This window comes from Mustela lutreola, chromosome 14 (genome assembly GCF_030435805.1).
Source record: "Mustela lutreola isolate mMusLut2 chromosome 14, mMusLut2.pri, whole genome shotgun sequence".
In the NCBI taxonomy this organism is placed as follows: Eukaryota; Metazoa; Chordata; class Mammalia; order Carnivora; family Mustelidae; genus Mustela; species Mustela lutreola.
This window is the reverse complement of record NC_081303.1, coordinates 70,409,956-70,433,719: the sequence shown is the minus strand read 5'-3', so window position 1 is coordinate 70,433,719 and position 23,764 is coordinate 70,409,956. Positions and strand designations below refer to the sequence as shown.

At 52.2% G+C, this 23,764-nt stretch overlaps 3 protein-coding genes across 8 annotated transcripts; 1 reads left to right on the top strand and 2 right to left on the bottom strand.

Moving 5' to 3' along the window:
• Window positions 1-1,192: 1,192 nt before the first annotated feature.
• On the bottom strand, window positions 1,193-2,402 carry APOA2 (apolipoprotein A2). The gene is made up of 3 exons (XM_059145077.1): window positions 2,329-2,402; window positions 1,936-2,068; window positions 1,193-1,416 (listed from the first exon to the last, which is right to left on the bottom strand). The coding sequence occupies exons 1-3, from the start codon at window positions 2,378-2,380 to the stop codon at window positions 1,299-1,301; spliced, it is 303 nt and encodes a 100-aa protein (XP_059001060.1). The 5' UTR covers window positions 2,381-2,402; the 3' UTR covers window positions 1,193-1,298.
• Window positions 2,403-4,741: 2,339 nt separating this feature from the next.
• Window positions 4,742-8,611, top strand: TOMM40L (translocase of outer mitochondrial membrane 40 like). 2 transcript variants are annotated; one of them, XM_059145075.1, is made up of 10 exons: window positions 4,742-5,276; window positions 5,593-5,743; window positions 6,034-6,101; window positions 6,399-6,491; window positions 6,826-6,927; window positions 7,080-7,185; window positions 7,349-7,471; window positions 7,587-7,663; window positions 7,874-7,976; window positions 8,118-8,611. In XM_059145075.1, the coding sequence occupies exons 2-10, from the start codon at window positions 5,629-5,631 to the stop codon at window positions 8,255-8,257; spliced, it is 927 nt and encodes a 308-aa protein (XP_059001058.1). In that variant the 5' UTR covers window positions 4,742-5,276; window positions 5,593-5,628; the 3' UTR covers window positions 8,258-8,611. The 2 variants fall into 2 exon arrangements, with proteins under 2 accessions (XP_059001058.1, XP_059001057.1); XM_059145074.1 differs by having other exon boundaries at window positions 5,493-5,743.
• A 241-nt stretch (window positions 8,612-8,852) lies between these two features.
• Window positions 8,853-13,439, bottom strand: NR1I3 (nuclear receptor subfamily 1 group I member 3). 5 transcript variants are annotated; one of them, XM_059145070.1, is made up of 9 exons: window positions 13,421-13,439; window positions 13,021-13,160; window positions 12,453-12,583; window positions 11,143-11,312; window positions 10,783-10,922; window positions 10,395-10,540; window positions 10,183-10,299; window positions 9,966-10,071; window positions 8,853-9,111 (listed from the first exon to the last, which is right to left on the bottom strand). In XM_059145070.1, the coding sequence occupies exons 2-9, from the start codon at window positions 13,125-13,127 to the stop codon at window positions 8,982-8,984; spliced, it is 1,047 nt and encodes a 348-aa protein (XP_059001053.1). In that variant the 5' UTR covers window positions 13,128-13,160; window positions 13,421-13,439; the 3' UTR covers window positions 8,853-8,981. The 5 variants fall into 5 exon arrangements, with proteins under 5 accessions (XP_059001053.1, XP_059001052.1, XP_059001056.1 ...); XM_059145069.1 differs by having other exon boundaries at window positions 13,283-13,423; XM_059145073.1 differs by lacking the exon at window positions 13,421-13,439 and having other exon boundaries at window positions 8,853-9,128; window positions 9,969-10,071; window positions 13,021-13,414.
• Between the last annotated feature and the right edge of the window lie 10,325 nt (window positions 13,440-23,764).

Sequence of the window (23,764 nt, the reverse complement as noted above, 5' to 3'; positions counted from 1 at the left end):
GCATCAGATGCCGCAGGTTCTACCTCCCAATTCTGCAGCTGCGGCAGAACGGGTCCTGAGTACCCACCCGAGCTGGGTAAGACTTAGCCCTGCACAGCGACTGAAACCCTCCACTATGTTTCCCGCCTCTCTTGCACGGTTGTATCTGCTCGCCAACCCCGGGAGGAAGATCTGGCTCTTTGAAATTAATTAACCTGTTCAAGGGCATCTTGCAAGGGACAGACTGAGCTCTTTGTCCCCACACATCTTTCCGCATGAGAGAAAAACAGAAACTGGGGAAGAAAGGGAAGAATGTCACTATGCATGGTGAGGCCCTTGAAGGCCAGACGAAGACTGATACACGGAGGAAATTGGGAGCCCTGTCCGGTGCCTGGGAAGCAGTGATTTCAGATGAGCTCTGAGTGATGAGCCAGGGTCCAGGGGTAACTGCTTCAAGTGTGGAGTGGGAACCAAGTTACTGGAAAATGCCTCGTCTTCTTCGCGCCCCACGTTGGTATTGTGAGTCTCCCACATCAACCCAGCCTGATTTCCATCCCATTTTGATTTAGTCCGGGAGACCCGTCTGGCCCCGAGCTAACCGTCATGTCTGTGAGTTTCAGATCTGATCACCTGGCTGGTTCTATAAGGGGGTGAGGTTCGAAATGGGTGTTCCCTAGCCAGGGGGTCTAGGTGAGAGATTTTAAATGGAAGGAGGGTTTGAGCACTTTTGGGGGAAGAAAAGCAAATTCTATCTTTTCTGTAGGATGGGGGGAAGCATGGTATTCCCCTGGCTCAGAAGGGAAGCCAGGGTCTCAGGTGACACCTCTGGGCTCATTTATGGGAAGCCTTTTCCTCTTCATAGAATGATCGAGAGGAAGTTCTGGAGGTGGGGGTGCCCTCCTTTTCTGTGATCTCCAGTAGTCTAGGGACTCGGTTTATGAAACTTTCCTGCCTTTCACTGTCCCTTGTGCAGTGCACAGGCTAAGCCTCTGTGCCAAGCAGATAGATCCCATGCTCGGGAAAGATGATTTGGGCATGAAGAAGAATCATAGACACCACTCCTCTATGGTTTCCACCAGCTGTCGCTTCATCCCTCCCTTCATTCCGCACACCAAACCCCTCTCCTAGCAGGGGCAGGCCTCTTGGTCCTGCCCTCACTGATACCCGTTCCTCTCTCAGTCCTCCCAAGCACCAGGTTCACACCTGACTCCTTCAATATTTATTGTAGAAAACAAGGAGCGTGTAGGGGAGAGCACTCTAGACTGGACCGGTGGGTGTTCTAGTGGCCAGCTGGGATAGATGACGATGGTCTGGATGCCTCACTGGGTGGCAGGCTGTTTTTTGAAGTCCATGAAATTGCTCAAGAAGTTGATCAGGTCAACTCCGACCTTCTGGACCAGGGGCATTAGCTGCTCCTGTGTGTTCTCAAAATAAGCCCTGTGTAATCGAAGGATTAGCGGTCAGTGGGAGAGACCCTAGGCACTGGCAGGGGACTCACTGGTGCTGGGAGGTGAGACCCAGCTCCCCAGACTCTAGGGCCTGGGCCATCCTGTTAGGGTAACAGGAGGAGAGGCAAGCCCTCCATCTAGTAGAGGAACAGACCCTAGAGATTAAAAATTTGAAGCCTGGTTCCCGCAGGCCCTATCTGTCCAAGAGGTCTGTGGATCTACGACATGGTGCAGGAATTCATCTCTCCAACTTAAACCTGATCCTCTCCAACCCCCACCCTCGAGCTCCAGCAATCTCCCAGCTTCCCTGCTTTCTCTCTAAAGCTCCCTGGGCCGCGATCCCCTTTCTTTCTTTTCTCTTCTCTTTTCTTTTTTTAAAGATTTTATTTTTTAGCAATCTCTGCACCCAGTGTGGGGCCCAAACTCACAACCCGGAGATCAAGAGTCACACGCTCCACTGGCCACACCAGATGGGTGTGCTCCCCGAGCCCCTTTCACTGAGACTTACTTGGCCTGGGCCTGCAACTCTGGGTCCTTGACCTTCTCCACCAGGTTCTTGCCATAGGTGGCCACCATCTCGAAGTACTGAGAGATTAGGCTCTGCAGATCTGGCTCCTCCGCCTGTCTCCTAACAAGAGCCCCTGCGCATACATGCACACAACACACACAGCTCATCAGCTGGGTCCCCAACAGGGACCTGGCAGAAGGCCAGGTCTCTGTTGGTAGCCAGCCCCCACTACGAGCCCCCTCTCCAAACAGGTTCCCAGCTCCAGGTCTTTGGAGGAGCTCTCTGAACCTTTGAGAGGGAGTGATCTTGCTCTTGCTAGGAGCACTGACAGATGGGAAGCCAGGAACCCTAGAACCTTCTCCTTCTTGGGACCCCTTTCCCTACGACACCCACCTTCAAGGTTACAGACGGCGAGGAGCAGCAGAGTCAGAGCAAGCAGCTTCATGGTGGTAACAGTGGGGATGGTGGCCTGGAAGCAGTTGGGAGTGGGGGAGGAATGAGTTTCAGCCCCTCTCCAGAGACTCCTACCTAGGTGCCCACTCCGACCCGTTTCACTCCCTTCCCACAGTTAAAACCGTGTCCTCTCTGGATCCTGGCCACCCCACTCACTTCCTTACCCTACCTGGTCAGCGTCTCGGTCCTTGCTGTGTCTGGCCTGGCTGGGGAGATGGGGCTATATACATTTCTGCTTCCCCACCCCCCTGTCAGGTGATAGGACTGTGGAAAGGCCCCATGGGACAGGGCCACGTTGGAGTAAACCAGTTGAAGAAATGGGGGAGGAGACGACAAGATTGTGGGAGATCATGGTGATGGAGGCGGGAGGCGTGGGTGTGGGTCTCAGTGGGCGGAGGCCAAGGGGGCATTCTTCGGGCTTACTGACACTCGCTCCTTCGGGGTCTGGGGCTGGCACTCTTTGGATTTGAATGCTGCAGGAAGCAGGATTCCTAGTTTTCTTCCAGAAAGCCCTGACATGTCAAACCCTCAGCCCTTGGTAACTTTGTCCCACTGTGGCCAGATTTCATCTCCCAGCCCTACCCCCTTCACTGCAGCTTGGCAGAGAGGTATTGGCGAACAGAACAAAGGGGAAAGGAATGAAATCGGGGTCAGGGGGCAGGCGAATGAGGATTAGGAGAATGTTGGAGGCCATGGCACCGCACGGTTGGAGTCGTAGATCAAACCAGGCCCTGACTTGTGTCTCCTTTAAAGTCCAGCCGCCTTGATAAGGGGTTAAGGACAGGAAAGTTGAGTAACACTGAGAAAGGGTCTGTGCTGTGTGTCGCGCGCTCGCCTACGTGACTTTCCACACGCTCTCCCTATCGAAGGGAACAAATGTGGTCCGGGTCCTGAATTCTTCATTGGTCCTTGTTGTTCCTGTACTTCCCATGATCCACTCCATGGTTGACTGTAACTTCTTGTAGCTAATGGCATTAGCTGTGATTACCTGGCATCACGAGATTTGTTTGTAGTTAATGTAAGACTTGTTATAGGAACTTGCGGTTGTCTGACTAGATACTGATGTATTATTCCTTCCATTGTGATCTGCCTTATAAATGCTCGTAAGATGTGGAGTAAAATCAGCACTTGGACATCCTCCTCAGAGCTCCTCCTGCCCCCATCTCTTTGTCTCTTAATTTCTTTTCACCATCCTCTTACCCTCACGAATTGTCGTGCCCCAGGCGACAGGAGAATAAGGGTTAGGGTCAGAGGGCAAGTGTGATTGAATCTGTCCTGCTTTCAGTTAATGTGTAATGAGATGAGGGAGAAAACACGAGAGCCCAGAATAACCCTCTTGAGTGCTGATAAACGTGTAGACCCTACCTCCAATAAAACAAATTCAGAAAGTAGCCTCTGCCTTCCCCTTCCCAAATGGCGGGCCCTGGCAAGAAAGGAAGTGAATGAGAGTCTTCTACCAAGGGTAAACGCTGAAGTTCCCTGGTCACTGGATTACCTGGTCATTCTAAGGTGATGGTCAGCCAGTGTGAGTCAACGGGGCCAGAGCATCCCTCTGACCGAGGCCCCAGCCCCAGCGCCAGCTCTGCCTGTGAGGGACGACAAAGGTACATCCCCTAAGCACAAGGCATTTGCGTGAAATCACCTAAACAGATACCTGAAGCATTTGTATCTTTTACCCTTTTGCCCTCAAATTGTACATAGAACATTTTTTTTAAACAATTTTATTTATTTGACAGAGAAAGAGACCCCCATGTAGGAAGAGAGCAGGCAGAAGCAGGCCTCCTGCTGAGCAGAGAGCCTGATGTGGGGCTCAATCCCAGGACCCTGGGACCATGACCTGAGCCAAAGGTAGAGGCTTAACCCACTGAGTCACCCAAGCACTCCATACACAGAACATTCTTGAGAAACGGAGATGGGGGTGTGAGGGCTAGTGAGGGAAGTGACCCTGGGCCAAAAAAATCTTACTCCATCTTCAGTTATTCCTCTGGAGTGCTTAGTATTTGAAGGACACCCCCATTGACTGTCCCTGGTTCTGGAATGGAGTGCGTTTGGGAGGCAGAGTCCATATTCCCAGATTTTATTTGCCTGAGCAATGACGGAAGGGTTCGTCAATGGGGGCAGTTGCTTCACCGAATCATCCTGCTAGAACTAAGGCTGCAAGTCCTGCTCCTCTACCCCAAACTCTCACCCACTCCCAATCCACCAAGAAACTAGAAGGTGAATTTGGAGAGGTGTAGACCTCCGCGTCTCCATGGGGAGGGCTGTACTTGCGAGTAGTACCCATCTGGAGGTTGTGTGCTGTGTACTGTGGGGGGGCTGTGAGGAGTCCCTAAGGGGTTCGAGGTAGGGGCACCTAGGAGCCATAAGAACCAGGGTTCCAACGCAGTATTCACAATCATTCCCTCTGCCACCCTTCACAAAACGGAGGCCTCCAGGCTGTCCCGCGAAAGGACTTGCAGCAGCCCAAGCTCCAAGACGCTCCCTCTGGCGTCTAGGACGTTCCCAGCGTCTTCCCGACCTTCTTGAGGCCGGGCGACCTCAGGCCATCTACCAATCAAGCCCCGCCCGCCTCTGCAGTGCCTGGGTTGGAGCTCTCTGGACCCGACTCTGCCACTCCTTTGCTTCCTTCTCTCCCATTGGCCCCTGGGAGACGGAGGCAGGTTTTCTTTCTTTCTTTTTTTTTTTTTTTAAATCTTCTGGGCAGGGCCCAATCAAGGGAGGGTCGGGTCTTTGATGTCTTTTTTTTTTGCCCGGTTCCAAGATGGCGCTCATGACCACGCTGAGAATGCAGCGTGAAGCCGCAGTCCTGCCATTACTCAAGATGACTGCCCCCATCAAGATGACCGGGGTGTGCCGGGGAAAAAGGGGCAGCATGATAGTCTGAGACGGTAAGGACTATTGCTTCATTGCCAGTCTCGCCTTGGGGTCTAGGAATGAAGAACAGGCAGACTGGGAAGCTGGATGAGGTCTGTGATTGGAGCTAGGATTAGATAATGGGGGAAGGGACGGGGTGACAGGTGGGGTGAAGAAGCAAAGATGGGACGGGAGTGTGCCTGGGGTTCAGTCTCCCCACCGGTGCCCTCTCCCTGCTCTTCCTGTTCCAGGTCTAGCATCGGACCATGTGGAAGTTTCTGGGACTGGGGAGTCGGATGATGGGGGGTGGGACCCGTGCGGGGTAGAGGGAGCAATAGCGTCCTTTCTCAGGCTAATCCCGGCCCCTCCCCTGTTCTCTGGACTGAAATGGGGAACACACTGGGCCTGGCACCGATGGGGGCTTTGCCCCGCCGGAGCCCCCGGCGAGAGGAGCCTCTGCCTAACCCTGGGAGCTTCGATGAGCTGCACCGGCTCTGCAAAGGTGAGAACTTGGCATTTGGGTGTCTCACATTGAAGGGGCAGAGGAGGGGAGGGTCTCGAATGCTGGGTGTCCAGTGATGGGAGCAGGAAAGGGGAGAACCCAGCTGGGGCATCCAGCCTCAGGGAGGATCAGGTGCCCACATGGAGTGGAACATTTCGTGGTAGGACTTGAAAGGAGGTCAGTTCCTCCAAAGTGCTTTCAATAGGATGGAAAGGGGAGACTATGTCTTGGGGTAGGGGTTCCTTGTCTGTGCTCATTCCTCCGCTTCCCCTCCCCTCCACCCCCTTCAGATGTGTTCCCAGCACAGATGGAGGGAGTGAAGCTCGTTGTCAACAAGGTTCTGAGCAGCCATTTCCAGGTGCTCCCACTTCTCTGGCCCTCCTTAAGATCCTCCCTGCCTATCCTCGGACACTCTCCTCCTTGCCTTTGTACTCAAGCCTTAACCAGGCTCCGTGGGACGGATGAGGGAGGATGTGGGGCTCTCTTTACTTCCCTCGCCTGTGGGACTTGTTGCTTTTAGTTTCGGTGACCCTCTGTGTATGTTGGAATGTTTGGGATTCTTGCAAGGCCTTCTGGATGGGGAGGAGGAGAGGAGTGGAACGGGGTTCAGGTGGGTGGGAACATTTTCCTCCTCCACTGACTTCTCTTTCCTCAGGTGGCTCACACCGTGCACATGAGTGCCCTGGGCTTGCCCGGGTATCACCTCCATGCGGCCTATGCAGGAGACTGGCAACTGAGCCCCGCCGAGGTGAGTAGTCCTCACACCCGGGTCATCTCCCTAAAAGCCCACCCAGATCTCAGGTCTAGAGGAGGAGGAAAGCGGGTGTTATGGGGAAAAGCGCACCCAGGACTCGGGACTAGAGGAGGAGGAGTAGGAGTGTGTTACAGGGAAGAGAGTGCAGGGCACCTGCCTCGGTGTTTCCTCCGACGGGAGAGAGTGGGGGAAACGTTTGGGTGAGGAGCCGGAGCCTGTCTCTGTGGCTCCACTAGGGGGCGCTGGGTACTGCTAAAGACACCCTGGCCGGTTGGACGGAAGCTGAGCGTGCCCCCAGCTCAGCCGAGCCGCGTACCCTCTTCAACAGGTGTTCCCCACTGTGGTGGGGGATATGGACAGCAGTGGCAGCCTCAACGCCCAGGTCCTGCTCCTCTTGGCAGAGCGGCTCCGAGCCAAGGCTGTCTTCCAGGTGACCCATGGTTCCTGCCGCGGTCCGCTGAAGCATTTCCCCTTTCTCCATGAGTGTGCTGCGCTGGCGGGGGGCTCCCGGGGCAGGAGCAGGGCTGGAGTGATGGTGCGGGGTGGGAGGGGGAGGCTCTACTCCTTCTTCTGCCTACCCAGACGCAGCAAGCCAAGTTCCTGACGTGGCAGTTTGATGGCGAGTACCGGGGAGATGACTACACAGCCACTCTGACCCTAGGGAATCCTGACCTGATTGGGGAATCGGGTGAGGAACTGGGACGGGGTGCTTTGGATCTTGGCTGCTCACTTGCTGATGTTGGCTCTGTCTCCTCTCCTCCGTACTGTTGAGGGATTAGAAAGTGCTTGGGCCTGGAGGCTGTCCCCGCGACTGACTCCGCGTGACTCCGTGTCTCCCTGCTACCCCACAGTGATCATGGTGGCTCACTTCCTGCAGAGCCTCACCCATCGGCTGGTGCTGGGAGGAGAGCTAGTTTATCACCGGCGGCCAGGCGAGGAGGGCGCCATCCTGACACTGGCTGGAAAGTACTCGGGTACGGGGTGAGGGGGAATAGCGACAGGGAGGGCAGATGCTGACCTCGGTGGGGGTTCCTGGCCTGTGTCCTGCTACAGTAACGCTCCTTGTCTCCTGCATTTTGGTTTTTACAGCGGTGCACTGGGTAGCCACACTGAATGTGGGGTCAGGTGGGGCCCATGCAAGCTATTACCACAGGGCAAACGACCAGGTGAGACTCCCGATGCCAATCCCCCACCCCAGCAAGCCAGTCGTGAGCTTGTGCCCCTGCAGACCTCCACAGGCCCCACTGCCCTGGGATTCTTCCCACCCACGCCACACAGATGCTTCGCGCCCGTGTCCGTTCCGCCGAGCCCCGGTCAGGACTCCTCTGGTCCTCAGTGACACAGATCCTTCCCCCATCCTTGCGCGTGGTTCTCAGGTCCAGGTTGGAGTGGAATTTGAGGCCAACACAAGGCTACAAGACACAACCTTCTCCTTCGGTTACCACCTGACTCTGCCCCAGGCCAACATGGTGTTTAGAGGTGAGGGTTGCTAAGATGGCGTTGGGAGGTGCCGAGGGACTAGGGGGACAGAGGGAGGAGGCAAGCATCCTTCTGACCTTGCTCCTGACCCCCGTCTCTAAGCCTGTGAAATAACCTCGTGCGTATGCTATTCTCCAACAGGCTTGGTGGACAGTAACTGGTGTGTGGGTGCTGTGCTGGAGAAGAAGATGCCCCCCTTGCCCGTCACCCTGGCCCTTGGAGCCTTCCTCAACCACTGGCGCAACAGATTCCACTGTGGCTTCAGCATCACTGTGGGCTGAGGTGCTCCCAGGGCCTGCCCCTCACAGACGCTGGAACCTCCGAGGCAGGTGCCCTAGGGCCAGAGACTAGGCCCCCTCTCCAGAGCGCACCTTGCCGGGTGACCTCTGGGTCCCAGGAGCAGAGCAGGGGATAGGACCGTGCCCTCCTCAGAACTGGAGCCGCCACAGGGGCAGCTGCTGGGGCCGTGGTGTGTGGCCCCCACCTCCGCCACCAGCTCCAAGGTCTTTTTCCCATGCTCTGTGGCTCTGGACTAAGGGAGAAGGAGTAAGGGGTGTGTCTGGCTGACTTTTCTCCCCTCACATCCCCCTTCTTCGTTTTCCTATCAATTAAAGCTCCTAGCTTCTTCCTCTTCAGAGCAGAACAGGCTGCGTGGGATTAGCTCCCTGTCCTGTTTTCCATCCCCGAGTCTAGGGCTGGGAGAGAAGAGCCGAAGGGCTACATCTTTGACCTCAGAAAGTGCCCCCCCAATTCCCAGAAGGAGCTTCTTTACCTCTTAGCCCTGAGGCTTCCTCCTTCCCATCTTCCGTGCTCCCAGAGAACAGCTCTGTCCCTGCGGTCATCCCGCACCAACCCCAAGACTGCATGAAGAGGTCGTTCACTGCTTTCGTCTTTCATTGCAACCACTGTGCTCCGTTCCTACCGGTCCCAACCTCTGGCCCCAGCATTTTCCCCTTTCCAGTCCAACGTGTCCAGATGGGCTGTGGAAGGAGGCATGCGGGGGCCTCAGCTGCAGATCTCCTGGAGCAGCGGCATCATGGCGGACAGGCCCTGGATGTGCTGGATTTGGTACCCGTATGCGTTGTTAATGCTCCGGAGCTCAGCCAACAGGCCCAGCAGCTTCGCGTACAGAAACCTTTGGAGGAGGTAGTGGGGTCACCAGGGAAAGAGGAAACTAAGGTAGCTGAGAGTCTTATCTTGAGGTCCTGCTCCCCTGAGCTTCCCTCAGTGAGGTTAGGTCTGAACACTACAGAAGATCATGCTCTGGTATGACAAATTAGCAAAAATTCCCAAAGTCCCTGAGGTCTTCTCTCCCCTGCCCTTCTTGAATCCAGAGGTCTCAGGGCCAAGTGTGAAGAAAGCCCCAGACTTGGTCAGAACTGCAGCTCTGTGCAATCTATGGATCTGGCCTTCTAGAGCAGGTTCTAGAAGGTGGATGTGTTCTGTGGTCTGAAGCGTCCCTCTTCTGGCCAAACTGGCTCGTTGAGGAACACATGAGAACACGCGGAGCCTACCTCAGAGCCTGGACGGAGCATGGACGGCTGAGCCAGAGCCTGGCTTTGCCCAGGAATCTGAATGACCGTGATAACTTCGCGGGGGGGTGAAAAATTAAAGGAAGGGCCAATGGAGAGGGAGGGGAGGGCCACGGGAAGAGCGACCGAGAATCCTGGAAGGCTGCTTTTAGCCTGGAGTGGACGGCTAAGGTGATGGGTGTCGTCAGTCTCAGGAATGCTATCATACAGAGCCTGCGAGCTACGACTTTGCATCTCTACTGAATAAAAAAAAAAAAATCTGGAAAAAATCAGATGAAACAGCAGTAGGAGCGATTCGGATGCCAGACCCATCTGAGGTGCGAGGGAAGGACTCGGTGCCCCCAAGGAACCTGGTTTCCCAGAGGACAGGACGGCAGAGGCGGTCCCCTGAGCTCTGTTTCCCTTGCCTGCCTGCCTTCCCCGGGTGCAGCCTCCAAGCCCCCAGGCTCCCGCATACCGGTCCCCAGGCCTTGGCGGCTGCCCTTTGATGTAGCTCTGCAGGGTCATTGCCACCACCTCTTGCAGATGATCGATCTCCGCCCTCCGGGTAACCCCAGGCCTATCTGGAAGACAGCGGATGGGAAGGATGGGTGGGGGCGGGCAGGGATCCCCGGGGCTGGGAGTCCGGGCAGGGGTGGAGGAGCAGAAGCTTCTGGGCTTTGGGGGATGCTCACCGGGAGAGAAGAGGGCCATGGCGGCCATGAGCACGTACTCGGGCTCCTGGAGCTGGAGTCGTCTCAGTGTCCCATGAAAGTGAAAGAGCAACTCTAAAAAGTCTTGCTGGAAGCCCGCTGTGGGAGATGCTGGTCTTAGGATCCTCCCGGTCACACTGCCACAGGCCTTACTGCAAAGGACGCGCGCCCGCCCAGGCTCCAGCCCCTCTCACCATGGACGCCGTCTTCCAGCGTATAGCAGAGCGGCCCGCAGAGGAAGTTTTGTGTTTGGAGACAGAAAGTGGTATTGAGTGCGATGTGACAGATTTCGACCGCTGCTCCCTTGAGCAGGGAGATCTGGTCCTCCATGGGCAGGGACCTGAGGGGGGCAGGCAAGAGCCTTTTAGAGAGGGAGAGGAGCTCCCAGTTCTGGCTGAGCTACTTAAGACCAAAGGAGGGAATTCAAGACCCCGTGCTTGGAAAGGCATCAGGAAGGGTTAGCGGGTCAGGGACTAGGGATTGTGTGTGTGTGTGTGTGTGTGTGTGTGTGTGTGTGTGTGTGTGTGTGACTATAATTTATTGGAGTGTTTTCCTCCTGGAAGGTAAGGGGAGGTCACGTACCGGAAGAGAGGCACGTCCTTGGTGAATTTGATGACTTGCTGTACCATGAAGGTGTTGACCTCCGCGAAGTGCGTGAGCAGGGGCAGTTCGGGGACCGGGACGGGCAGGCGCTGGTGATGGATGAACAGATGAGCAGGAGGCTGCAGAGATCGGGGCCTGAGTGAGTGGCCCTAGTCCCAGGGGTCTCTCCAGCCCTGTCTTGGAAGGGCTTCGGGGCCTAGGAGCCTGTGGACGCTGGGGTTCTGGAGAAGCCTCGTCCTCTGTCTTGGGGCGTGGCACACTGCTGCCCCCTCCCTCCGGGCAGCCACCTTGGGTGCCCTTTTGGTCCTCTTTCAGCTCAAAGTCCATGCAAAGGCTCACCCTGAACTGCACGAACTGGTTGAACATGGTGCCCACGTGGCGGCTGTGCGCCCCCAGGAGTGTCCGCACCAGCTCCTCCTGCTCCTTGCTCAGCTGCGCAGGGACTTGCCGGGCCCGCCGCTGGGCCTGCTTTGCCCGCCGTGCTGCCAGGGCTTCTGCCGACAGGATCACTGTGCCCAGGGAAGATGAGGGACGATGCTGCTGAGGTCTGCAGAGGGCATCACTGTCTCTGCCAGCCCCCACCCTCACCCTCTGTCTGGGAGCCCTTGGGCACCGGGTACCCCGTGATGAAGGATGTGGGGAGGGAGTGGCATTCCTGGGGCCTCCTTGGGCTTGGCTGGAGTCCTAGAGGCCCCAGTGGTAAGGGATCCCTGTCCCTCTCCCCAGCCCCGCAGGCCCCGCTGGGGAAAACAAGGCACCACTGGGGGGTGGGGAGGGCTGGAAAATAAAGTAGTCACAGTGAAGGGAGATGTTTGGCTTCTGGGCGACCAGCGAAGAGGGAGAGCTCTTGGTTCCTAAAGCATCACTTTCTGTTTACATAGCCCTAAACGGCAAGGGTTCCAAAGGCTAAATCTCACTGGATGAAACAACCCAGTGGGTAGAGGGTACACAGGCCAGGTGTTATTATCCAGATTTTTCAGACACATAAACAGGTCTACATTCCGGTGGCAGGTCCAAGGTCGCAAAACACTAAAGTGATGCAAGCCAAGATTTTTTGACTCCTACAGTATGCACTGGTCCATATTGAAGAGTAGTGCACTATCAGCAGAAAGCAAGGGCTTGGGAGTCAGAAGAGCTAAACATGGACACTGTAACTTTGTAGCCGAGTGAGCTCCAGTGATATCGTCTGTCAGGAGCAAAGCCTCATTACAGGGCACAGAGAAATGGCACGTGATGATTCCTTCAACAGTTACCACGTACCTACTAGGTGACATGTGCTATACGTGAGACACACACAAGTCAAGCCGTAGGGATATCTAGGGAAAGAAAGCATTCTGGGTGGAGGGGATGACCAGGGCAAAAGTCCCGAGGGGTGGGTGCTGGGTGTGCGTGACAGTGGCACTGAGATCACTGTGGCCCTGAGCGAGGGAGCAAGGTGGGCAGATCAGGAGATAAAATCCGGGAGGCTGTCTGTTGGAGCCAGACCATGAGATCTTGGACTATAAGAGAGATGAGGAGCAGAATAGAAACATCATCTGACTCGTTTCCAAAATCTTAACTCTTCTTGTGGGGAGAACACGCTTTGGGAACAAGGATAAAGCAGAGCGACCTCGTCCGTGGATGCTGGTGTCGGTAGGGGGCCAACTCACTTTCCTTCTTCATGCCAACGTCTAGGCATTTCTGCAACCGGCAGGCTGGGCAGTGGTGTCTCTGGGCCTTGCTGACCTCACATCTTCCAGCAAAGGGGCAGGTGAGACCAGTGCTTTTGTTGACTGTGCGTCTGTGAGAGATGCAGACTTTCGGGAGGGTGGTCACAGATGGCAGTGAACAGGTGGCTACATGAGGGGCTGAGATGACACGGTCTAGAAGGATCTGTGGTGTGGAGACGTGGGCTAATCTGAGCTGTGCCCAAGGGTCCCTAAGGGTGGGTAGGATATACGCCATGTCAAGCACAGGGCACAGGATCCCTGACTTGGTGTTCGCAGGTCGTGGGTAAGGGGCTGTGTCCACAGAACCAACAGCAGCCTTCCCTCTATTATTCTATCACCGATTTATGCAGTGTTGAGGTTGACGAGATGTACCACGCTAGCTACAGGGCAGTTAGCCTCTGAGAGGCAGGAGTAATGTAGGTGGACAAGCTCGGGCATGTGCCACGGCTTAAAGGCTGCGCAGTGGGGAGTCTGGGAGGTGGTTTCTCCCGGGGCCGGGGGCTCTTACCTGAAGAAGCCCTTGCAGCCCTCACAGGTCAGGGCGTGGAAATGGTAGCCTGTGGCTCGGTCCCCGCACACCACACAGCTCCTCGGCCCATCCTCTCCACTGGCCATGGCTTCAGATGTTTCGATGGCTGTCGCAGGCCCCTGGATGTGGGAAGGGTTAGCACCCTGGACGCTCTTCCCCCCTTCTGGGCGACCTCTTCCTGACCCTCTGCATGATCTGCACCTTACTGCTTCTAGTCTCTGGTCCCCAACAGATCCCCTACCTGCTCTTTCTAGGCCTGTCCCCCGCAGGCCGAGGATCTGGTGTGGGCTGCTTCTCCCCAGACTACCATCTGCCCCTGCTTTTCCCTTGGTCTCTGGAGCTGCCAGCGTTTGCAGTCAGGGATTATGACCCTCTGTACCTGGTAAACAAGGAACTTCTGCTATGTGAGAACTGCAGCTGGTCTCTCTGACTACATAGATAGGGCACAGACTCTGGACCTGGGACAAAGGCCCAGGTGGGAGGAGTTCCCAGCATGCCCATGGGGGTAGGTTGCTGGCACCTGAGGAGGGACCCTGTTGGGGAGAGACCTCATGACTAGAAACTGCTGCTCATCAGACCCCGGGGGATCTTCCCTACTGCTGAGCTCCAGGCTCGACCTGTAAGCCTCCTTTGAACCTGGATCTTGGACAAGCTGGGAAGAGAGAGGAGAAACAGAACAAGCTTTTTCACGTGCAGTATGACAATAGTGTAAGAACAGGCATCCCAATTGCACAAGGCTCCCCAAAAGGAAGATTCTTAAAAACAGATCAGGGACAGGTACTCGGGTGGCTCAGTGGGTTAAGCGTCTGCCTTCGGCTCAGGTCATGATCTCAGGTCCTGGGATCGAGGCCCTGTGGGGCTCCCTGCTCAGTAAGAAGCCTGCTTCTCCCTCTCTCTCTGTCCCTCCTACCATTTGTGCTCTCTCTACCTCTCAAGTAAATTAAAAAATCTTGAGAGAGAGAGAGAAAGAGAGACTGGGGTCTGATTAAGAGCTCAAGCAAAGAGCTCGTGAGGTCTACACTTCCTCACTGAGAGGGCTGGGAATGAAATGAGAGCAGCCTCTTAACAAATTAGAGGTGGTGCTTTGGATTGATCTGAGGACTCTGGCCCTGGGCTGGCTTCATGGGCATGGGCCTGTGCAGTCACATAGGACCCTGGCCTAGAGGGATCTTTGATTTGGTTTAATTCTCTGCCATTGCTGTCTTGAAATTCTCCATGGTTTTTGAACAAGGGAATCTGCACTTTCATTTTTCAGTGGGTCCCACAAGTTATGTTCTTTGTCCTGTCTTCAGCCAAGATGAAAGACTTCCAATTAATAGGTTTAAGAATCACAAGTAGGAGTCTTCGGCAGGGTTGTCTAAGTGTTCCATCAACACTGCAGAATATTTTTGCAGGTGTGAGGTGTGTGTGTGTGTGTGTGTGTCTGTGTGTCTGTGTGTCTGTCTGTGTGTCTGTGTGTCTGTTCTCCCAATAGCTATGAACAGCAAAAGTAACTCAAAAGCTATTTGGATATTTTGGGAATGGACAATATATTGGTTACATCTATGTTGGATAAATCTGGTATCATACACACGCTGGAATAAAGTCCGAAGCTGAGTCTTCTAATTTGAAAGGTCTTCACTGCAGATGTCCCCAGGGGTTTGCCCTTTCTGCACTTCTACAATCTTTTCTCACTAGAAATAAGCTTCTTCCTTCCTTCCTTTCTTTCTTTCTTTCTTTCTTTCTTTCTTTCTTTCTCTGGTTCTGTCTTTTTCTTCCATTAAGAGTTCAATTATAATTAACGTTGCCCTAAATTTGAGTTTAAAACCCACGCGCAGGTTGGAGTCATAAAAACAGAGACCGAGGAAAGAGACGGAGCCTTGTTTAGGTCCCCAGAATGGATTGTGTAAACTATTACATTTTGCAGCAAGCAGAGTTCCAGAGGACACAGGTGCTTAGGTCTGCTTCTTGGGAGATGCTGAGCACATGTCGGTGTGTGCATCTGTTGGTGTGCTCGCCTGAGTGTGGCTGTGAGAATGCATGCTAATTCATTTAATCAACAAATATTGACAGAGAACTACTATGTGGTAGACAGGAGGGATGGAAAGACGGACGAGATGCTCTTCTGGCCTTACAGAACCTCGGTGTGCTGGTGAGGAAGACAGCCCTTCGTGCAGATATAAAGAAACATGATCAGATCAAGGATGGTGCTGTGCACAGAGCATATGGGACCACAGAGGAGGGGTACCTAATCCGCTTTGGCAGGAAGGTGTTGAGGAGGAGGCAGGAAAGGCTTCCTGGAGGAGTGACAACTGGGCTGATTTTGAAAGGATCATGAGGAGCTAGGTGAAAACAAAATGCAGTTCAGGCAGAGAGTGCAAGCTGAGAAAGTTCCAGAAGCCAGATACAAAAAGGTGTGTGTGAGGTCGAGCCACAAACAAGCTCTTCTGCTGGAGTCCAGCGTTTTGGATTGGGGGTGGGTGGGGAGGATTCTGGAGAGGTGGGCTAGCAGGCCGAGATGTGGCAAGGCCAGCTCATGGGGGAACCTCCGGTTTCCCAGACTAAGCAGCTTGAGTCCATCAGAAGGCTTTTGAAGAGGAAGCAGAGAAATGACATGAGCAGACCTATTCTGGGTAGATTGATCTTATGCTAAATATCTTAGGTCGCTGGCTGTTTGGAAGACGGATTTGATGGTGCTGGACCCAGGCAAAGGGACCAGTAAGAGAGCTCTTGCCATAATGTCGTTGGGAGAAGATTATGCCTGACCTAGCACGGCGGGAGGCTGCAGAGGAAGAGAGGGTTTTCAGAGATACATGGGAGGGGCAGTCTTTGGAATTTGGTGGCTACTAGCGTATGCTGAGGAAGAGGAAGAGGAGTCACAGATGACTCCAGGTTTCTAGCATGAGGGGTTAAATGGATGGGGGTACCATCTCCTGGCGGAGAGCTGACAGGAGGAGGGCGGTGTTCTGCATACACCCACCAGTTTGTTAGCTGAATTCACTTGGATGTCACACACGCATCTCAGATTTGGTAGGTGTTAAAATGGCGCTGTACAATACCTAAGGCACAAACAATGAAATTAAAAAATATACAAGTAGAACCGCATCAAACTGAAAAACTTCTCCACAGCAAAAGAAACCATCAACAAAAGGAGGGGTACCTGGGTGGCTCAGTGGGTTGGGCCTCTGCCTTCAGCTCAGGTCATGATCTCGGGGGTCCTGGGATCAAGCCCCGCATCGCATCGGGCTCTCTGCTCAGCAGGGAGCCTGCTTCCCCACCCCCACCCCCTGCCTGCTGCTCTGCCTACTTGTGATCTCTGTCTGTCGAATAAATAAATAAAATCTAAAAAAAAAAAAAAAAAAAAAAAGCAAAAGGAAAGGCAACCTACAGAATGGGAGACAATATTTGCAAAGGACACATCCAGTAAGGGGTTCCTATCCAAAGTATATAAGAAACTTAATAACAAAAAGCAAAACCCAAAACCAACCCCCCCCAATAATCTAATTAAAAAGGGATAAAGGACCTGAATAGGCTCCCCCCCCCAATTTATTTATTTAATATTTAAATGGCCACAGGTACATGAAAAGGTACTCAGCATCACTAATCATCAGAGCAACGCAAATCAAAACCACAGTGAGATACCACCTCGCACCAGTCAGAAGGGCCGTCATCAATAAGACAAGAGGTAAAAAATGGTGGTGAGAATGTGAAGCAAGGGAACCCTTGTGTGTGGAAATGTAAATTCATAGCCACCATGGAAAACAGTATGGAAGTTCCTCAAAAAATTAAAAATAGAACTACCATCTGATCCAGCAATTCCGTTTCTGGGTGTATAGCCAAAGCAAATAGCACCTCTGTCCCGGACAGATATGTGAGTCCCTGCGCTCACTGTAGCATTATTTACAGTAGCTAAGATGTGAAAACTGCTTAAGTGTCCACCAAGAGACGGATATAGATGCAAACACACAAACTCACACACACACTGGGATACTATTCAGCCGTAAAAAGAAGGACATCTTGCTGTTTGTGACAACATGGATGGACCTAGAGGGCCTTATGCTAAGCGAAATAAGTCAGGCAGAGAAAGACAAATGTGATTTCTTAAGTGGAATCCAAGACAAAGTCATAGAAACAGAGATCAGATTTTTGGTTGCTAGAGGTGGAGGGTGGAGGAGGTGGGGAGATTGGGTGAAAGTGGTCAAAAGGAGGGGAGCTTGGGGGGCTCAGTTGGTTAAGCACCTACCTTCGCTCAGGTCATGATCCCAAGGTCCTGGAATGGAACCCCATGTTGGGCTCCCTGCTCAGCAGGGAGTCTGCTTCTCCCTCTTCACTTACCATTCCCCCTGCTTGTGTTCTCTTGCTCGTGCTCTCTCTCTCTCAAATAAATAAATAAAATATTTTTTTAAGTGCTCAAAAGGTATAAACTCTTAATTAAAAGATAAAAATATTCTGAGGATGGAATACAGAGCGTGGTGACTCTAGTTAACAATATTGTATGTTTGGAGGTGGCTATGAGAGCAGACCTTAAAAGTTCTCATTATCAAAGGAAAACATTGAGGGCCAGTTCAGGCGAATCATTTCACCATACATACCTACATCAAATCATTAGGTTCTATATCTCAGACTTCTATGATGTTATGTGTCAAGTATATCTTAATAATACTGAAAGAAAAATAAAATGAAAACCATTGTCAACCCTCACTAACTTCTGTATTACATAACTTGGTGACTACCCCAGCATGAGAAAGTGGAAAGCGCTTGAGTTTTGGAGTCATAAGGACTTAGATTTAAGTTCTGACTCAGGCTCTTGACAGCTGAATTACTTTTGGTGCTCCTTCCCTATTTGATGTCACTGAGACCCAGCTCCGTGGGAGTCCGGTCTCACCAGGCTGGGCCAATCCCAGACATGGTAAAGGAGGTTGACTTCCTCCTCCCAGATCCTTGTGACAGGCTCAGGGACTAGTCCAGTTTGATGGAGAGATGCTCTGGGCCAGAGCTGTCCCTTCTCCTGGGCCCCGGGGGGATTATCCTGAGCCTTGTTCTTCTTGCAGGTGCCTTGGGGACCCGCCTCTCTGAGCACCGAGTGAAAGACAGAAAGGCTCCCAGCCTTGGGGCACCTGGCTGGCTCAGTCAAAGAATGAAAGAGCTCTTGATCTGGGGGTGGGGGGGCACCCATGAGTTTGAGTCCCATGTGGGGTGGAGAGAGTGCTTAAATACAACTTAAAAAAAGAAAAAGAAGTGCTCCCAGTCTCGGAGTCTCTCCCACAGAGCAGGACTGAGGCTGGGAGCTGCTGGGCTCTGCCCCCGACCTCCACCGCGAGCAGCGTTCAGGGTGGACCCGTGTTCTTAGCCTTTTCCCACACGCCTGTCCCAGGGGCTGAAAAACATCTGTGTTGGTTATGGCCTGGTGGGTTAAACGCTCTGAACTTCCGTTTTCTAATCTGGAAAAAGGGGGTTAATACCCTCTAGCCAGGTTTGTTGTGAAGATTACGTAAAGGAATATATGTAAAGTTCCTCAGACAGCGTTTGCAGCGCGGAAGGAAGTCGATACATATTCATCCTCTTACCTTCTTCCTTCCCTTCCTCTCCATTGCCACCTGCTCCCAGATGCCAGGCCAGGAGCTGGGGAGTCTCCTCGCCTCCTTTCTCTCCCTTGCTCCCTGAACACGATCAGATGTCGCGCCTGCCGCGCTGTCTCTCCCCCTGACGTGCCCAGCACCTCTTAGCTGAGCTCGGGTCCTCCTCCATTTCTCACTCACTACCGCAGTAACCCATTACATTGTTCTCCCCACGCCCAGCCTCATCTCGTTCCAGCCCATCCCCCATGCCGTTGCTATTTCTAAAATGCAAATTTGATCATGTCTCTTTCCTGCTTAAAATTCTTCATTTGCTTCCCATCACCTTCAGGATAAAATCCAATCTCTTGGGGCGCCTGGGTGGCTCAGTGGATTAAGCCGCTGCCTTCGGCTCAGGTCATGATCTCAGGGTCCTGGGATCGAGTCCCGCATCGGGCTCTCTGCTCAGCAGGGAGCCTGCTTCCTCCTCTCTCTCTCTCTCTCTCTGCCTGCCTCTCTGCCTACTTGTGATTTCTCTCTGTCAAATAAATAAATAAAATCTTTAAAAAAAAAAAAAAAAAAAAAAAAAAAAATCCAATCTCTTTAGCATGTCACACACGGTCCTCTGTGATCTGGCCCCGGTTTCTCACTCTGGCCTCATCTGCTCCAACCCCAGTTCTCTCCCCTCATCCAACACGTCACATTTGGGCTCTCGATGTGCTGAGACATTTAGAGATCCCTGAACACGCGACGCTCGCTCACCTCTGACTCCAGCCCTTGTTTTTCCCTCGGGTTGGAGCGGCCAGACATATCTCCACTTCCAGGTCACCACAATCCCCCTCCTGGGTCCTCCTGATCCACCTGGCCCTTCAGGCCTGAGCACAGAAGATGGCCTCTGGGAGCCTGGGGGTCAGAGCCACACCTCTGCACACACATCTGTCACAACACTTACCACATTGCAGAGCACTTGTCTGTTTCTTTCTGACTCTTGTCGATCAGCTGTGAGTTGGTGAAGTCAAGAACCGCCCCTGTCACTTTTAGATCCGTAGGGCTTATGTGTGAGTGAGCCGGCCAGGGTCTGCATTAAGATTCGACTCAAAGAGCTCACGCTCTTCCCACGTGGCATCACATGTTAGTATTCGGGAATGCATTCCTTCATGTAGCAGGTATTTAATGGAATCTGCTTTATGCCAGGCTTGCTCTAGCAGTGCAGTTCCGTGGGGTTACTGGGATATATTCCTGCCTCCCTCTTCGGTCGCCGGCTTTCAGAGCAGATCCTGATCTTTTGCTATTCTCATTCTCTGATGGGATACTCGTTCGTCTTCTAGTCTGATTCCCGAATCCATTCTCTCCGCAGGTCCCACCTGCCATGTTTGCATTTATGTGTTGCTGACCTTGCGCAGGTAGGTGTCCATGGAGCTGAATTTCCAGGTTCAGCCTGCCTTATCCTGTACAGTACCGCTGCTCCCCGCTCCCCGGGTTCAGGCTCAAACACTTCCCTTCTCTTCTCTTACTTCTCTACACTCACCCAGAGTTATATACTTTGCACAACTGCAGTATCTCCACCTGTTCTCCCTGCTCCGGATCTCTCCCTTGCCAGATTAGTCCTGCTAGAGTAATCTAAACATGCTGTTTGGGCAAGGGTCAGGTTTATGGTCCTTGTTCTGATGTTCAAGGCCCTTCCACATCTCCTGTGGCTTCCCTGTCATCAAACACAATCTTCTTTCATCATTTTTCTCTTGTTAACACCCAGAGGACAGAGAGCTACAACTTTTTTTTTTTTCCTACTTCCCATTTCCTTCCACCATTTGCCTAAATGTTATCCTTCCCTTAAGGCCCAGCCCCGATCCCGTTTTCCCGAGGAAGCTTTTGGCTCTTTCGGGCCAGGACCACGTCTTTCTTCTTTGATCTATTACCATCTACTCTTACACAACCTACATTGTAACTCACTTAGGTAAGGTAATCATTTATGGCCGGTGAGCCAAATCTGGCCTGCTGCCTCTTTTTTGCAGAGCCTATGAGCTAAGAATGGTTTTTACATTAAAATTTAAAAAGAAGAAAAAGAATATTTCATGACACATAAAAATTATATGAAATTCACACTTCCGTGTCCACAAATAAAGTTTTATTAGAACAGAGCCGCACTTACGGGCTTATTATTTTGGACTAGTTTCAAGCTGTAGTGGGAGCCGTAAATCATTTCAATAGAGACCATCAGGCCTGAAAAGCTTAACATAGTTACTATTTGACTGTTACAGAGAAAGCTTGCTGATCTCTGATCTAGGATCTTCAATTTTCTTTTTTTTTTTTTTTTTTTTTTTTTTTTTAAAGATTTTATTTATTTATTTGTCAGAGAGAGAGTGAGTGAGAGCGAGCACAGGCAGACAGAGTGGAAGGCAGAGTCAGAGGGAGAAGCAGGCTCCCTGCGGAGCAAGGAGCCCGATGTGGGACTCGATAGGATCTTCAATTTTCTTTCTAATTTTTGCACAGCTGCTTAAGAACTGTGGAGAGACCTGCTTCATCCAAGATAATCTTTTCAGTGCTAATTAGCCATTGATTAGAAAGGGTGGGGGGGGGACCCGAGGAGTAGGCTTCCTAGAGTGAGGAGGAGCTGGCCTAGTTAGAAATTGGCTAACTTAGGCAACCACGTCCCATTGTAAGTAAGTGTCAGAGGATCTCAGGTGAATGGGGGAAAATACTTGATCTTGTCCCCTTCTCTGTTTCGGATCTGGCAGAGAAAGTGTAGAAGCAGATTGGGTGATGTATAGAAGTGTTCAATCACCGTGTACAAACTAATATAACACTGTATGTTAACTATATTGGAATTTTAAAAAATTAAATTAGTGGGGCTCCTGGGCGATTCAGTCTGTTGAGCGTCTGACTCTCGGTTTTGGCTCATGCCATGATCTTGGGGTCTGGAGATCGAGCCCCACCCTGTGTGGGGCTCCATGGTCAGTGTGGGGTCTGTTTGACATTTTGTCTCTTCCTCTCCCTCTGCCCCTACCCCTTCTCACTCTCTCTTGCTCTAAAATAAGTAAAATATATATTTTTAAAGATTTTATTTTATTTATTTGACAGAGAGAGACACAGCAAGAGAGGGAACACAAGCAGGAGGAGTGCGAGAGGGAGAAGCAGGCTTCCTAAAGAGCAGGGAGCCCAATGCAGGGTTTGATCCCAAGACCCTGGGATCATGACCTGAGCCAAAGGCAGCTGCTTAAGGACTGAGCCACCCAGGCAGCCCCTAAAATAAGTAAAATCTTGAAAAAAAAATTTTTTTTTAAGTACTAAGGACAAAGAAAGAAAATGTGAAAGTATAGAGAAGCTAGCTAGAGAAGGGTTATTTGAGGTCTTATCTGAATCTGGTTGTTGAAAAGAGATCAGTGGTTCTTGGCTGAGAGTAGCTCAGCTATTAAATGACTCAGTTAGTACAGGCCATAGAGGAAATGATCAAAAGGGTGTCGTGGCTGAAGCTGAGGGTTTGGTTTTGGCTGCTGAAGCTGTATGTAGGCTAAGAGGTCTTACAATGTCTAGAAGGATCACAGGCAAGAGAGCTTGAAGGATTTCCTTAAAGTAGAAATGAAGGCTAGATATTTAGAGAAGCAGGACTGGCAGTTGAAGTGATCAGGGAGTTCACGACTTCTCCCTACATGTTCTGCTTCTCCTCATTCTGCTCTAACCATACTTTTCCCCTTGAAACTTACATGACATAATTATTAAGTAAAATTCCATCTTCTTGAAAAATACTCTCTACAGATTGGACTGTGGGCTTCATCTTTCACATCTGCTCCCTACACCCCACTTGGCTAGTGGACTCTGGTACTCAAACCCGGACCACCAGATGGGCTGCTCCTTGAAGTGCAGGAGGATGCAAGCTAGACTCCCGGAGCAGGACTTGGATATTGAAACCCATTTTAATGGGAACAATAGGCAAAAAGTCATAATAAGTAAGTTGTTGCATAATACGTGTGTTATACATAGTAAGTAAGTTGTGGTAATAAGTGTGTCTCCTTTTTTTTAATAGTCTTACCATCATGCCTGGTACAGTGGAGGGCACATTATCACAAGGAGACTGAATGCATAAACAGTTGTTGTTGTTTTTTTAAGTAAATTATGACATTTTTGGATTATTTATTTATTTATTATTTAAGACTTTATCTATTTATTAGAGAGAGAGAGATAGTGACAGGGATAGAGAACACAAGCAGGGCGGAGAGGGAGAAGCAGGCTCCCGCTGATGCAGGATTCAATCTCAGGACCGTGGGACTATGACCCTAGCCGAGGGCAGACTCTTAACCCACTGAGCCACCCAGGCTCCCCAGAATAAGCAGTTGTAAATTAACTTTGGTGGGGAGCCCATTACCTATTCAAGAGGATGCTAAGGTACCATCTTTTTTTCCCCTCCATTATATGGGAGGTAAGACTGATGGATTTTTTAAAAAAGATTTTATTTATTTATTTGACAGAGACAATAAGAGAGAGATCACAAGTAGCCATCGAGGCAGGCAGAGACAGAGGGTGAAGCAGGCTCCCTGCCGAGCAGAGAGCCCGTTGCGAGGCTTGGTTCCAGGACCCTGAGACCATGACTGGAGCCGAAGGCAGAGGCTTAACCCACTGAGCCACCCAGGCGCCCCAAGACTGATGGATCTTAAAATGTCTTTCCAGCCCTCAGATCTGTCATATTCCCAAACATACAGGCGCTTCACAGTTTCCCTGTTCTTTGCCACGGAATACGGTCCCCTTGCTCTGTCCGTCTCTCGTCCTTCCTCTCCCTCTTCCTACCCTCTCCTCAGCAGGCTGCCACCCTAGACTAAGTCTTATCTGCAGCACCTCTTGGCTTTACCCTTTCCACTCCTGGTTTCCTGCGTCTCGTGGACCCTCGTGGTTTCCCTCCAGCCCTTCCTTCTCGCTCTCACAAACTCGCACGCTCCCTCCTTCCCTCCTTGGTGCGCGGCCCCTTCCTCTCCCTCCTCGGCGCCCGCTCCTTGGGTTTCCGCGCTCTCAGCCCCCGACGGTCTCCCCCTCCTTCCCGCTCTCGGACCGTCTTACCCTAGTTTGGAAATGCAGCAGACCTCCGGGCCCGCCGCCATTGGGTGCGAGCGGCCGTCACTCTGCGGCAGGAGGCGCTGCCATTGGTCGCGCTGGAGGCGGGTGCGGAGCCGACTATAAAAGGCGGGCCCGGAGGCGGCGCG

Excerpts from the sequence above, each read along its gene's own strand:
- APOA2 (XM_059145077.1), bottom strand. The coding sequence starts at position 2,380 with ATGAAGCTGCTTGCTCTGACTCTGCTGCTCCTCGCCGTCTGTAACCTT. Across the intron at positions 2,069-2,328 it reads CGCCGTCTGTAACCTTGAAG|GGGCTCTTGTTAGGAGACAG; the intron begins GTGGGTGTCGTA and ends ATGTATGCGCAG. Across the intron at positions 1,417-1,935 it reads GAGTTGCAGGCCCAGGCCAA|GGCTTATTTTGAGAACACAC; the intron begins GTAAGTCTCAGT and ends TCGATTACACAG.
- NR1I3 (XM_059145070.1), bottom strand. The coding sequence starts at position 13,127 with ATGGCCAGTGGAGAGGATGGGCCGAGGAGCTGTGTGGTGTGCGGGGAC. Across the intron at positions 11,313-12,452 it reads CGTTGGCATGAAGAAGGAAA|TGATCCTGTCGGCAGAAGCC; the intron begins GTGAGTTGGCCC and ends CCCTGGGCACAG. Across the intron at positions 9,112-9,965 it reads CCGCCAAGGCCTGGGGACCG|GTTTCTGTACGCGAAGCTGC; the intron begins GTATGCGGGAGC and ends CCTCCTCCAAAG.
- TOMM40L (XM_059145075.1), top strand. The coding sequence starts at position 5,629 with ATGGGGAACACACTGGGCCTGGCACCGATGGGGGCTTTGCCCCGCCGG. Across the intron at positions 7,186-7,348 it reads TGACCTGATTGGGGAATCGG|TGATCATGGTGGCTCACTTC; the intron begins GTGAGGAACTGG and ends GCTACCCCACAG. Across the intron at positions 7,664-7,873 it reads ACCACAGGGCAAACGACCAG|GTCCAGGTTGGAGTGGAATT; the intron begins GTGAGACTCCCG and ends CGTGGTTCTCAG.